This window comes from Rhea americana, unplaced genomic scaffold (assembly GCF_003343005.1).
Source record: "Rhea americana isolate MKP2758 unplaced genomic scaffold, rheAme1 scaffold_149, whole genome shotgun sequence".
Lineage (NCBI taxonomy): Eukaryota > Metazoa > Chordata > Aves > Rheiformes > Rheidae > Rhea > Rhea americana.
In genome coordinates, this window is record NW_028185583.1 from 421,465 (window position 1) to 434,884 (window position 13,420).

The 13,420-nt window shown below is 37.2% G+C and overlaps 1 protein-coding gene across 2 annotated transcripts in view; it reads right to left on the minus strand.

Moving 5' to 3' along the window:
• The window catches only part of AIG1 (androgen induced 1), a 129,227-nt gene that overhangs the window by 94,638 nt on the left and 21,169 nt on the right, over positions 1–13,420 (minus strand). Inside the window, exons 1-2 of one of the 2 annotated variants that reach the window (XM_085299266.1) lie at positions 6,101–6,186; positions 419–501 (exon numbers count right to left, since the gene is read on the minus strand). The exons of the other annotated variant lie outside the window; for it this stretch is intronic. Of the exons in view, the coding sequence (XP_085155392.1) occupies positions 419–501; positions 6,101–6,131 (114 nt within the window). The 5' untranslated portion in view covers positions 6,132–6,186. Of the gene's footprint in view, positions 1–418; positions 502–6,100; positions 6,187–13,420 lie in introns of those variants that run through there. 2 annotated transcript variants of the gene reach the window in all.

Sequence of the window (13,420 nt, forward strand, 5' to 3'; positions counted from 1 at the left end):
AAGCTGAACAATACATAGTCAAGTACTAAATCTTCGTATCAGAGAAGCAAAACGAGTGTTAGATAAGAAAAAAGAAATTTTTGTGTTTATAGACAAATGAAATAAAGATACAAAGAAATAAAAGCAAGAGCCAACACCATTTTAAGTATTAAAACACAGGTCAGTGTAATATGTCAAATTACTACATACACAATTAATTAAAGTTGAAGTGCAAACACCTGGAAAAATACTGCGAACTACTTAAGAGTCATTACTTCTTTGCAAGAAATGGCTTGTATATTAAAGGCTGAGGTGGAAGAGCAGCATCACTCTAGGAGATTCACTAATTKACTTAGGTTGTGGCACAAAGCCAGACCTTGCATCAGTTTGGAAGCAACCTTCTTCCACCGGCCTGCAGTCCTACGGCCTTTTTAGGTACCTTGGCTTGTTGAAGCAGGCTTCTGCAGAGGCCTCTCCACGACAGGAGAAGTACACAGACCCTGCCCATCAAAAGCCAGTCATCTGAGAAAGCAAATACATGTAGAAAATAAGGGACAAGGGGAAAAAAAGAGAATAAACCAAAGGAATACTGAACACATTTGACTTTGAACTGTTTGTTGGTTAGGAATCTTGAAATAGATACTTCTCTCTCTTTCACACATGCAAAATTAAAACTTAAATTCCACTAGTAAACTACTATACTTTTTTCTATCAGAAGAACTGTTTGAAGTTTGTTAAGTGCACAGATTCCACAGTGACGGACAGCCTTACAAACATCTAGCCCTGCCCTTATCCAATACACCCTCACCCTTCACAGCCTTCACTGAGGGAAGGAAAAGCTCCTGTAAGCAGGATGTCACATGTGAGGCCTTGTAAGGAGACCTGACTTGACTTTATTTTCATGATCTAGTCATATGATATGAATCAGAGCTTATAAAACACGCCTAATTCCTTGCCAWATAATGTAAGTCCAGGGACTCCTTTAAACATCATCCTATACTTTCTAGCTAACCTCTTGTAGTCTTGTTCTTTGAAGCCTACCAGGATCGTCTAAATGTAACCAAGGACAGGGTTTTAAACAAACGAGAAAAAAGAATAAAGTCAGCTATGGAATTATTAAATGTGGAAAAGAAACTTGTTTGACTCTTGTGTCTAGTTTTCGCAGGTATTAAATCATTTAAGCCCAAGTAGGAAAGTACATACTATGAACTATGGAAAGAGGATATAGCTATGTATTTTAATCCGACCTTGTGCTTCCAAGAGGAGATGCATTTTAAAATTCTGCCTGTCGGAGGATAAGATGAGTTGTCATCTGGACAGACTGAAAACCAACTTTTTTTTTTTTGTAAACTAAACAACTTAAATAAGAAAGTAGAAAACCAAAATAAATCTGGGCTCCTAGAATGTAATTTTTATAGCAGTGCCTCTCAGTTTATTATGCTTCACAATTTTCAGCAAATGAAATGAAAAAAATCCTGATATATGCTGTAATCAGACTGCAGCCACCTCTTCCCTTCACTCTCCATCTTCCCTCTACTTTATCTGTGAAAAAAAATTATTATGTTACGTTTACTGGGGAGGTAAGTCTCAGATTATATGATTCTTGGCTCTCCGATAATTGTTTTCAAACAGTCACAGCATAGTTCTTGGAGAGGCAATGTGGCTGTGCTAAAGTAGTTTTAAAATAATACTAATACCTTTTAGTATTTTTAGAAAGACATGTACAATTCTTTACGACAACAGACTAAGCTTAAATTTATTAAACTGYCAAAAATCTTTGGAAATTCTTTAATTTTTAACATAAAAAAGCCTACTTAAGTATGCTTTTTACATGGGCAAAATACCCACGACAAAATATTGTCGTAGTGGACAACAATTGATAAACTCGTTTTGAAGTGCTACTATATCTCAGCTGTGTTGCATAAATGACATTTCCAGCATGGTATCAACATGACAGAGTATATGCCAGCTGGCTTAAAAGTGTGAACAGCATGGAATCCACTACCACATATCATATGAAAAGATGGAATGGACAAACACAGAATATACTACAGTAATATAAATAAAATTTTGACCAGATGCTGAGAGAGTATTAAATTTCCTCAGATCTTAAGATTTTTGGCTGTACCACTCTTCGCCAACCTCACATGCATCCATTCTTCCTCTAAGAACTACATGCATCTTCCTGGATATTTTTGAATTACAGATTCTGTTTTTTTTTTTTACTTTAATCCTACCTAAAATACTGAAAGAAGCACTAAGCTCACTGTTGCAAAATTTAATAAATTATTACTCTATTTTTATCTTTCCTTTTGATTTTAAGTTGTTTTGACTAAACTCATTTTCTAATAATGCCCATTTTCTCCCTTACTTTCTTGCATTGTATACAGAAAAGCTGCCATTACTACTTACTGTATCCTGTTTATAAGGCAGTGTAATTTCATTAAACTTATATAATTCATTCACCAAACATGTATAATACAGTTTATTCAGAATAGATCATGATTTTATTAGGTTATATCTTTTATGTTTTTCTTTGCTAAAGCTTAATCTTATTAGAATTCTACACTGTACGGAAGGCTATGTCATTCTTTTGGCTTAAATGCTAATTTTACACATTTCAGCATGGTTAGTACTGTCTCTTCAGCAGTAGACCTGCAGTGGCCCTGCAGTCAACAAGGCAGGGCAGGAATGGCAGCTCTCTAGACAATGTTTGGGATAGTTAACTAAGAAGCTAAGACTTGCTCTGCAGCTGTCTGTGCTAAACTGAGCTTTAGGATAGGGTTTCTGATGGCTGGAAAGTCCCTAGAACTTTGTAGGTGTACTACTCCAAAAAGAAATTAAATTTGATTAAAATGGAACTTTCTGAAAACAATGTCTTTCTCAATCTAGAAATTTCTGCATTGCACCAGCATTTTTAATATTTAAAAATACTATACGAAAACCACTAGGGGGAAGTAATTCTGATGCACTGAATCTGAAAACAAAACTACATGGAAGTTTTTAAGTGTCACTACTTTTGCTTCTTCTCTTTTTTAATCAATACGGTAACAGCTACCTTCTAAATTGATGAATTTATAAATGGCAATGATTGATGTATCTCAGCAATATGGTGACAGCCATGGAAATGCAAATGRAAAAGGCATTAAAATCTGAGACATCACCCTCAACGCTGCCCTGCCACGTCTACAGGAAATAAAATATTTTAATTCCTCTGTTTTCAGAGCACTATAAAAACAATAATGAATGAATCCTCACACCAGTTCAGCAACGCAAGCTATTAAGTGACACTGTCTCAGTCAGACAATTGTAGCTCTCCCCAGAGAAAGTAAAGGAAGGAAGCATTGAAAACTTAATGTCACCTCTTCATCCATCCAACCTACTAACAGCACACAAGCTAAGTCACTCTCAAACCCAAATTCTGAAAAACAGCTCAAGTGCACAATCATGGTAATCTTCAGCTTTTGCTTACAGCAACTTTTCTTCCTCTGCTCACTGCTGCAGCAGTTGAAAGATAATTTATGACAGGAAGATAAAATATACTCATAAATAAAGTTGTTATTAAAATAAGAATGTTTTGTATTTAGATCATAGCAAAGGATGTTGCTATTCAAGCTTCACTTGAGAAAAGGATGAGAGGACACATTTTTGAATATTAAAGGAAGTAGTTCAATGCAAGGTGATCAGACATTGTTGACTATACTSAAAAGCAAGACTTTACAAAACACTTTAAGCAAAACACTATATGTTATATAGAACTGTATGTAATTCAAGRAAAAAAAGTGTTCTTTATTTTATATGTCAAACAAAAGCATGGAAACCTCCCCCCACCACATTCACTAGAACATGCTGTTTTCTATGTGTATGTGCTCTTACTTACAGTGATAGCAATTTAAACTGCATACTAGGGAAAAACTCCCAGCTTTCTTAGAGAAATAGCACAGACCTTTTCTTCCCCTCCAAATGCAGCCATACTACTGTTAGTATAAATATAAACATGTTTTTTCTTATGCAGCTCATACTGCCTGTATCTTTCAAAGACTTCTTTGCCTTATTGTATCTTTTCTAATGGATAGATATTTTAATTTTAACTAGCTCATCTGCCTGTGCCAACCAACTACTGTTAACAAGCTCTGAGGTTTTACAATTTTTAGTTTGTCTACTATATTCTTCCCACCTTGACTGTTCATAACCTTAGCTCACAATATTGAATGGCAAATTCTGATTTTCAGCAACACCACCACTGAAGAAACCTTTTCAATTTTTACTTCAGCTTTAAGTACTTTTATTTTTCAGACTAATCCTTTTCCGAAGATCTCCCAATTATTCTAAATAACTTATGTCAGACTTTACGCATGGAGAATAAGCAATCAAAGACAGAAARTATATCTGAGTGGGAGGAGACAGCAGGGAACTGGGGCAAGGAGAGCTACAGGAAGTCACTGCAGCCCAGGAAGTGCATCAGCGGAGATCCTGGGAGGGAGACCTCCCCAGCTGCCTGAGAAACACGATCATATTCAGTATCATTTATGCTGTTATGGGAACTAACATGTCTTTCAGCATATCAATGTTAGGAATAACACTGAGTTTGATTCTTAGTTCTTCACATTCTGCTTTGGATTTGAACAGAAGAACAACGTCTCTTGAAATAGTTAAGAAAGTAGCAGGTAAGTCCAGAAAAAAGACCTCATCTTTGCGAAAGCTGGATACTGGTGGCACTGGAGACCAGTGCTATTAACAGCAGGTGTGGTGTYTTGGGTTCTCCATGGCAGGAAAAGCACAAAGTACCAGTTTTTAGATATGGCAGCACAACACAGAAAAAAGACATCCATGCCTATCAAGAGACGTGGCCCGCCGGTCCTAGGGTAGATCACATAACGAGATGGACAAGCATCAGCAATACTTTGCTGAACCTTTTCGTGGCTGCCGATAATCACTGTGTGCACCAGGTAGGTGTGGTGCACTATAAATTAACGCTATAGTTATAATTGTAATGCAGCTGAGCACAAGGGCTGTGCCGATAAACACGCTCCGCACGCTGAATAATCACTAGGAACTCCCTGGGCAGTCCCGGGAACTCCCCAGCCAGTTTCTGTCAAGATGAGATAACTGACTGATAGGGAAAGGAGCCTGCCTCAGGAGGCCCCAGCTCCSCCAGGGAAGGGAGTGATCACAGAAGAACACCCCAGGCAGCCCCGGCTTTGCCTTAGCAAGATAATGGACTGCCTGACAGGACCTGGTGGGGCAGGGAGCTCCGGGTAGTCCTGGGAACAGCCCAGGCACTTCCTGCTCTGCACGCACAAACCAGCTGCTGAACTGATAGACACTATTTGTATATTCGGATGAGTTTATGACTGGATAGGACAATTTTTGTACAGAGTTAAGATCGTTTTAACTAGTCAACGGAAACTGATCATGCATGCACTGGACTGGGGACATGGGACCACAAGCACACTAAGTTACAAGAATTCAGCAAGCAATAGTCCAGAGGGTCTGATCCGATCCATCTGAAAATATTGTTACAAGGCTGTTTGCAATAGAGACTCCTGTCACCACCCGGACAGCAACTGACCATCCTGTTTGAGTGACTGCCCTCAAGAGTAGTCACCTCATGCAGAAGAACCACACAAATCAGTTTTTTCAGCTAACACTTTGACCAGTGTTTGTGTCACACCGGTCAGAATGGTCTCTATGAAAATGAGAATTTACCACCAGGTATGCTGTCTGTGCTGAAACTGCACTCAGATTCAAAACATTATTCCAGAGAGTAAGGCCRTATGTCCAAGTATACGTATCTGATACCACTACCAAATTTCATATACAATACCTACAATTCTGACTTGCAGAATACATACTCTTTCCAAAAAATTTAATAAATAAGTACATTTCAATATTCTGGTCTGTCTCATTCTCACAATGCAAAAATGTTGGTGACACAGATACTGTGCATAAATGTTGGGGCTTATACTTATTGCCCATTTATTTATAATCTGGCTATAATCTATTATAGCATTAGCCATTGACACCACTGGAACAGGATAAGGACTTCCCAGGTCCATACCACCTATAAATATGCAAAATGAAACTTCACATGAGAGTCCCTGAATTCAGATCTACTGACCTGCTCTTTTGGGATTCCTGTCCCGACACATTCAGTTCTGACTGACAATTGTTGTCCATGCTCTACAGAGTGAACTCTTGGTCTTTTATAATATTTGTGGTTCTTTATAGGWAGGATAATTGGTGCCATGTGCATGGCAGGCTGCTGTATCATCCTGTAGTCAGCAGTAATTTCACAGACATCCAGCAGGCAACTTGTCACCACTGTGATAAGCCATCATGGAAATATGCCACCAAATCATGAGTTTTTTTTCAGTCAAGAGAGGATTTTGGAGATGAATGTTTTCCATTAAGTACATTCAGTGTCCAAATGTCTATTTTTGGTGGGAATGGGCYAGGATTATTTACAAATTCTCTCCTGCAGTAAAACCAAGGCCTTCTATAACCCTTCTATTGATTTCACTAAGTCTCAAGGTTATTGCTAAGGTCAGATGATACTAGAGCACATTCAGTCTCTAGGTTTTGATGAGCCAGGAATTCTGGCAGACAGCCTACTTAAAAATTTCACACAGCACAGTCTGACCACAGGGCTGAGCCCCTCAGCCCTCCTGTCACAAGAACAGGGCCAAGTATCCCACACAGACCTGAAACTAGTTCTGCCTGAGAACCGCCAAATGGGGCTGTTCCTTGTGCATTCAGGAAACCTTGGCATGGATTAGGCCTGTATCCACAAGGTGGTTAGGTGTGACACTGTACCCATCCCAAAGCGGAATTCACAAGCCTGAGCTGTGCACACAGAACTCAGTTTACAAGAAACAGACCATAAAGTGGGGAGACGCCTAAGCAAAAATAACTGGAGACAGTATGGAAAGAAATATATCTAGAATCCCACCTCTCTTCTGCAGGAGGTTTTCATGCCACAACTCAAGTCAATTACTTGTGTGAGACTGGTATTTACGTGAAGCCCCCCAAAGGGTTAGACATTTAAAAAAAGGAGTCAAGGGGGCTATTTAGGAAAAGAGGAATTATTGGTATAAACTCTTATATGAAACCACAGTGAATAGAATACTTGCTCAGGACCCTTCTTCCACACCCATCTCAACAGAAAAGGAGYTCCCACCTTCCAGAAGAGATATGTTACTGACCATGGTAAAGGCTAGGATCCTTCCTGTTGAGTTGTGCCAGTGTAAATAGAGCACACAGATGTCTTTGCAGGCTTGTGTTGAGGTTCTAGTCCTTTACCCATATTTGATATGGAAAATCTATTTGCTAAAATACTTTAATTTCATCTGGAGCAAGAAATAAGAACCAGAAACCACGACTTCTTTGTTCTGGCCCACACAACATACAAATTGGATAGAGACATGTTTCCACTATAGTTCTCTAAGAGTGCTCAGCCTACCATTCTACTCTTAAAATAGTTTGCCTGAGGGTGAACTTTTTTGGGCAGAAGAACAAACATTTACAGGCTTCATTGTAGAGCTCAAATATATCCCATTTTTTAAGGCATTCCTGAAACCTGAAGCAAAACACATATCAAAGGTCATTTTCAATTTCCACTTGGACTCAATCTATTTACCTTGCTCTTCCACTCCATTGAAGGAAAGAGGTATGTGTGAGCTCTAGCCATATCCAAACCTCTGTATTATGCTTTCAAGACCAGATCCTTTGACTTCTTTGCTTCTATTTATAAACATAGTTAGGTATTACAAGAGTCACACTATTTAACCACAAAGACTGTCAAAACAGATAATGTACTGTGTCTTTACTGTGTCTTGCTGAACTACCAACTGGCTGGGTGCCTAGCCTTCTGACTTTTAAGGTACATTCCATCATAGCTCAAGCAAACTCTTCTATCTACTTCAAAAATGCTTTGATAACGGACAATGCTGAAATGACTACATGGATAATGCAAAGTATATTTGTTAATCATTCTATTGGTTAACTGCACTTAGTTACTTACTTAGATCTAATACCAAGTTAGGAAGAGCCATGCTTCACTGAATAAAGTAGCTGATAGCCTTCATTCTGAGAAGATATCACTCAGGAGGAATCTCCAGAAGTATCCATACTGATGTGTGCTCAGAGAAGTAAAGATGATTATCTGTTCTATTGGAGTCGCTTCTTTCAAAATTGTTTTCCTTATGTACATTGGGAGTGCATGTATACAAAGGGATCAAAATTAATACTGCATTTCAAAGAACTGAATATTTACCGTAGTAAAAGTTTACAACACAGTAACTGTTTTTATGAGGCCCATGAAATTTTATTTGACTCAGTGAAGGCATTACTTAGACCTGCTTCCAAGTCACCTAAGTTAGAAAACTAATTGCACTTAAGTGGATTAATATTGGTTAATAAACCCATAAAAAACCTACAATAAATCCTGCAACAAATATAGCAAGCCTGATTTAGGTAGGAAAACACCCTCTTTTGAGATGAGAACACTGAAACAAAATGACAATCCAGAAAAGACATGTTTATTGCAAGGTAAAATATCACAGCTTACCATTGTATGAAATTGTATGAGCTAATCTTTTGGAGGAAAATATAAGTTGAATACTGTTTTGATCTATAAAATGCTTGACATTCAAGCATCAGTATGAACAAGCACACTGAATAAAGTGAAAGCACCTTTCATCCCACAAAGGGATTTCTTCATGAGAGAGGCAGCATTTATCCAACTACAGATGTAGCTGTTGTTGCTGAATATAAAACCTAAGATACACTTCATTTAAAAGCAAAATATGATGTAGAATCATAATACAGTAGGGTTATCACAGATACAAAATAATAAACTTCAGGAATTTCCTATCTATAGTTACTACATTTGAATTCTTAATGCAAAGGTAAGGTCAATATATCAACAGATCATGAATTCCAAAGCAAGCACAACAAACCAGCAGCTGATATGAAGCCCCCATATTTTAACCATATGTTTAGTAATCATGTGTGTGCTAAAAAGACTTTTGCCTCTCCAAACCGTTACTCAAGAAATGAGAACAGGAATCTGAAAGGATCTCTCATACCTCATTCTAGGGTTGCATTTTAAAGCTCTTACACAATTTCCATTTATTTTGATTCTAGATGGAACGATAGCCAGCTTCAGATAGGGAATTTTTCTGTAGTAATACCAGATCTCTTCCACTTCATCTTTTAAAGAAACTGGAAACTGATCAGCGATCAAAGAGACGATCTACTTGCTTCTGATCCATCTCTTATTTAGATAATTCTAAATATTGCACAGAAAGGGGGTTTCACAGTATTATCAGGAACAATTATAAACAAACCTATTTAATAGTATCATTGCACATAGAGTATATAATCAATTTATACTGTAAAATTTAAATCAATCTTTAGATACTTTTCAAAAACACGGAAAATCATAAAGCAGAGATGAAATGACTGTTGACTATATTTAATAAAATCTTGCTCAGCCTCCAGACAATATAGTGCGCTTCTCAAAATTTCTTCGTAATAGCAATCTTTCTTAAAGCTCTAAAAAAAAAGGTGTGCCTTACAGGGCAACATGTTTATCCAGCTCAAAGAAAGGAGTAAATTTCAAAACTGACACATCCATATTAACAGCCATTTTATGTTAAGGCAAGAATGGTGCATCTGTTAACTTAATGGTYACTCCAAAGAACAGGAGGACCAATAACTAGCCAAGCAGGCAAATTCAAAGCCATTTACAGCATTTTAAGTTAAAATCAGCACTTTAAAATCATCCTGAAAATATCCAGTAAAAGCTACTGTTGCTTGACAACACACACACACAAAAGTAATTTCTTTGTGGCAAGATATACTTAGCAAGTAGACGTCTACATTCTGGACTTCGGATGAAGCCCCTAATAAAGGAGGCTGCAGTGAATAAGTCATGAAACGTTGCCAAGTAAGCATTGGAAAAATGTTAGGCTAAATGCAACCTCATAGTCAACCACAGATAGAAAAAAGGACTCACTAGTATTTGAGAATGTAATCAGACTTTCAAAGGCCAAAACCAAGAAATTGAACAAAAACCACTTCTCATTAAAGAAATAAATAAAGGTACATTTTTTGCACACTGCTTGTTTTTCATTATACTAGAAAATGTGCAATAGAATGATGCATTTATTTTATTTCTACTAGCTAATTATCATGACTGGTGACAAGCTGAATATGGATGGAAGCTGGAATAAGCTAAAATTGCTCCAAGAAGAATTTTGAATTGTTTTAACTAAATAAACAAACCTACTTTAAATGTGTTGCACATGTAAAAAAAAAGCTTACAACAACACATTATGTATTTAAATCTGACAAACAGAACAAATAAAATGTTTTTTTGTAGTGAGTAGACCAGATTTAATGTTTTTTTTTTTCCACCATGTCCTACAAGATTTTAGAAGTAGTACATATTATCCTCCCACACCTCATTGTTATTCACAAATGAGAAGGAGGAAAACCAGTTTTTCTACTTTTTAACTCCCAGTCGGTTTCTTAGTGAATTGATTYCTCCTCCTTCTGTGTGAATGAAACAGTTATTGAACTAAACTACTGAATAACAAGAATAAAATATTTCTCTACATCTGCACAGAAGAATACTGTTGACAAAAAACAATTAATACTGAAGCAAATGCTAGCACTAGTGCTTAATCATGTCCTTCAGTGCCTTGGTAGTGTAAATTACTTAAAAAATTGAGTAACACATACTCTTCGTACATGACTATTTTCACTTGAGTCATTTTAAGACCCTGGAGTAAGTTAGGCTTTAAGAAACGTTGTTATAAAGAAAAAAAAATCAATAAAATCATAYAGACATAAGTATCTGATTTACTAAATAAAATTTTTTGAAAGTTTGTGCTTTGTGAGTTGCTTTGCAAGCAGGGACATAATCCTTAGATGCCATATGATAAAGTCCTCAAAGAAACAGAGCTCCCCAGCAATAGTTTGAGCTATCTCTGAGAAACAGGGTAATCCATTTTACACCAGTATCATCACTCTGAACATTAAGAGCACAATATCATCATTAAACAGCTAACTGTAAGCAGCAGCATTTGAAGTTTGCTTGTGTGAAGGATACCTCTATCCAGCAGAATGCAGACACACAGTATACAAGACTGTACCCAGACAGATAACAGTGATAAGATTTCAATAAATAAGTAGCAAGTAATAGGACAATTACCTGAGAGATTAATTTGTATTCACTTCACAGGTTTATGCCACTGTGTGTGCTAATCATCTTGACCGGTAAGGTACAAACATACTCTACAAAAAAAACCATCTCTGACTGAGCTAATGTACTAGCCTGCAACCAGTTCTAGCATATCACTGAATTTACCAGTTACAATCTATGACTACAGTCCAAAGACCAGCAATATACAAGAGTGAAATATGGCTATACAAAGGGACCTGCTAGCAACCCACTGACTCTGAATGCTGAGAAGCTCTAAACCCTCCCTRCTCAAAGTGTTAAGCCTTCAACTCCAGTTACAGTCTCAGTTTGGGAGCCAAATTTAAAGGCCATGTATACTATACTCTGTAGTGCTCAACACACTACAGCAAAAAGCTAAAGAATCTACTGCACCTGTTTATACTATTTATTCAGGAAACAAAACAATGGTTTTTTAAAACACCTTGCCTGCATTTCTAAGAAACTGGTATTTGTCTTACTTTTAAAACATAACATGGCATTCCTAGCAAGTGAAACTACTTAAGAGATGGTCATGAAAGGCCATCTCACTGCAGGAGCTGAAAAAGCGGATTAYGACTGTTATTTTTGTTAGTTCTGCAAGTAATATGTAGGGTCTCTTCCTACACTAGAAACAAATATRAAATTAAGATATCTCCCTGCCTCTCTGAACTAACATATTTTCAGAGCTAAAACAAAACAATTTCTGATGCTGAACTAGGCTTAAGGCAAAATAAATGTTAACAAAGTTTGTGGAACCATTACCCAACTTTCCCACTACATTTTTTAATTCTGTGAAGAAAGCATGAGATGAAGGTGTGTGGTGAAAAGCTGGGAGAAAAAAACTAAAGGAAATTATAACTAAGAGAAGAAAATTTGCCCTATATATAAAGAGCACCCTAAAACACACTTGCAGATAGGGAGCAAAAGCACTTTGAGAAAAAAGAATAGCAGTAACAGGTAACCATCTGGTATAAGTTGGAGCAGCCAAAGGACTACTCCAAATTATGCCTATCTACACTAGCTCCTAAGAGATGACTTTGTACAAATGAAGGAAACAAACCAGCTACAGACCTGTTCTCTCCCCTGGGTCACAATCCTCATATCAATATCAAAAAAGAGACTCTATAAAGCTAGCTATGCCTGTATTTCCAGGGGTCTCTCTACATCTAATTTAACCACATTTAATCACATTTCTGTCACACATAATTTTATAGTACCAAAGCGGTGTGGAAAGCAGCCTTGAGATCTCTCCTGATGCCCCTCAGAGGGATACCGCATGTCCTGTTTGCACTAGGTTAAATAAAAATATAACTTGTTTGGTGCTGTTCCTATGAACAGAAACAACTAGCTGTTTGGGGATGGTAAAGAAATCCTGGCAAAGGGATCAATGCCTTGAGGATAATCTCGCTATCACTCCTCTCATCTAAACCATGAATTCTGAGACAGTAGAAAATGCAGTTGGAGAATCAGTCAGAATTAGATAGGCTTACCCTACGTTTTCAATTTCCTAAGAGTAGGCAAAGATAGACTTTTTTTTAGAGCTCTCCCTATCTCTTACCTCCTTGTTTCTTTCTATCCTGCTCTGTAAGCATGCCTGTTACAGAAGCTGAGACTCAATATTGTGTTACAGATTTGCTCACAAGGACATAATATGCTCTGTAAGAGCTACTTCTGGCTAGATGTAACAACAAGATGTAACAAGAAGAAATACTGAAAAACCTGTATGTGTAGTCCATGCTGATAAGAGAATCCAAAAATACACTGTATTAGGATACACAAGTGGTTATGAGTAAGTGTACTACATTAGCCAAGATCCAGCAAACAGGATTATCAGCAGTGACATTTTAACAGACAATGTAATCAGACAGTTCAAAATCACAATAGAAGAAAAGAGATTAATATATTAAGGAAGAATATTAACACACAGAAGAGCAGAAGTTTCCAAGACTCATTTGCACAAAGCCCTAAGCTACCTGGTTCAGTGTTGAGCCTGATCTGAATAAGGGGTTGGTCCAGATGACCTTCTAGGGTCCTTCCCAGTGTAAATGAATCCTGTGATTAAATCCTGTCTGGGTTTTCCTGTAGGGGAGAGTATTTAGTCTTGTCAAAGCCTATGAAATTTCTTCCTTCTAGCAAAACACAGATATCTCTAGAATAACTCCATCTGATCATGGTATCTTAAATAATTCTCAGGTGTTTTCAAAATTTATT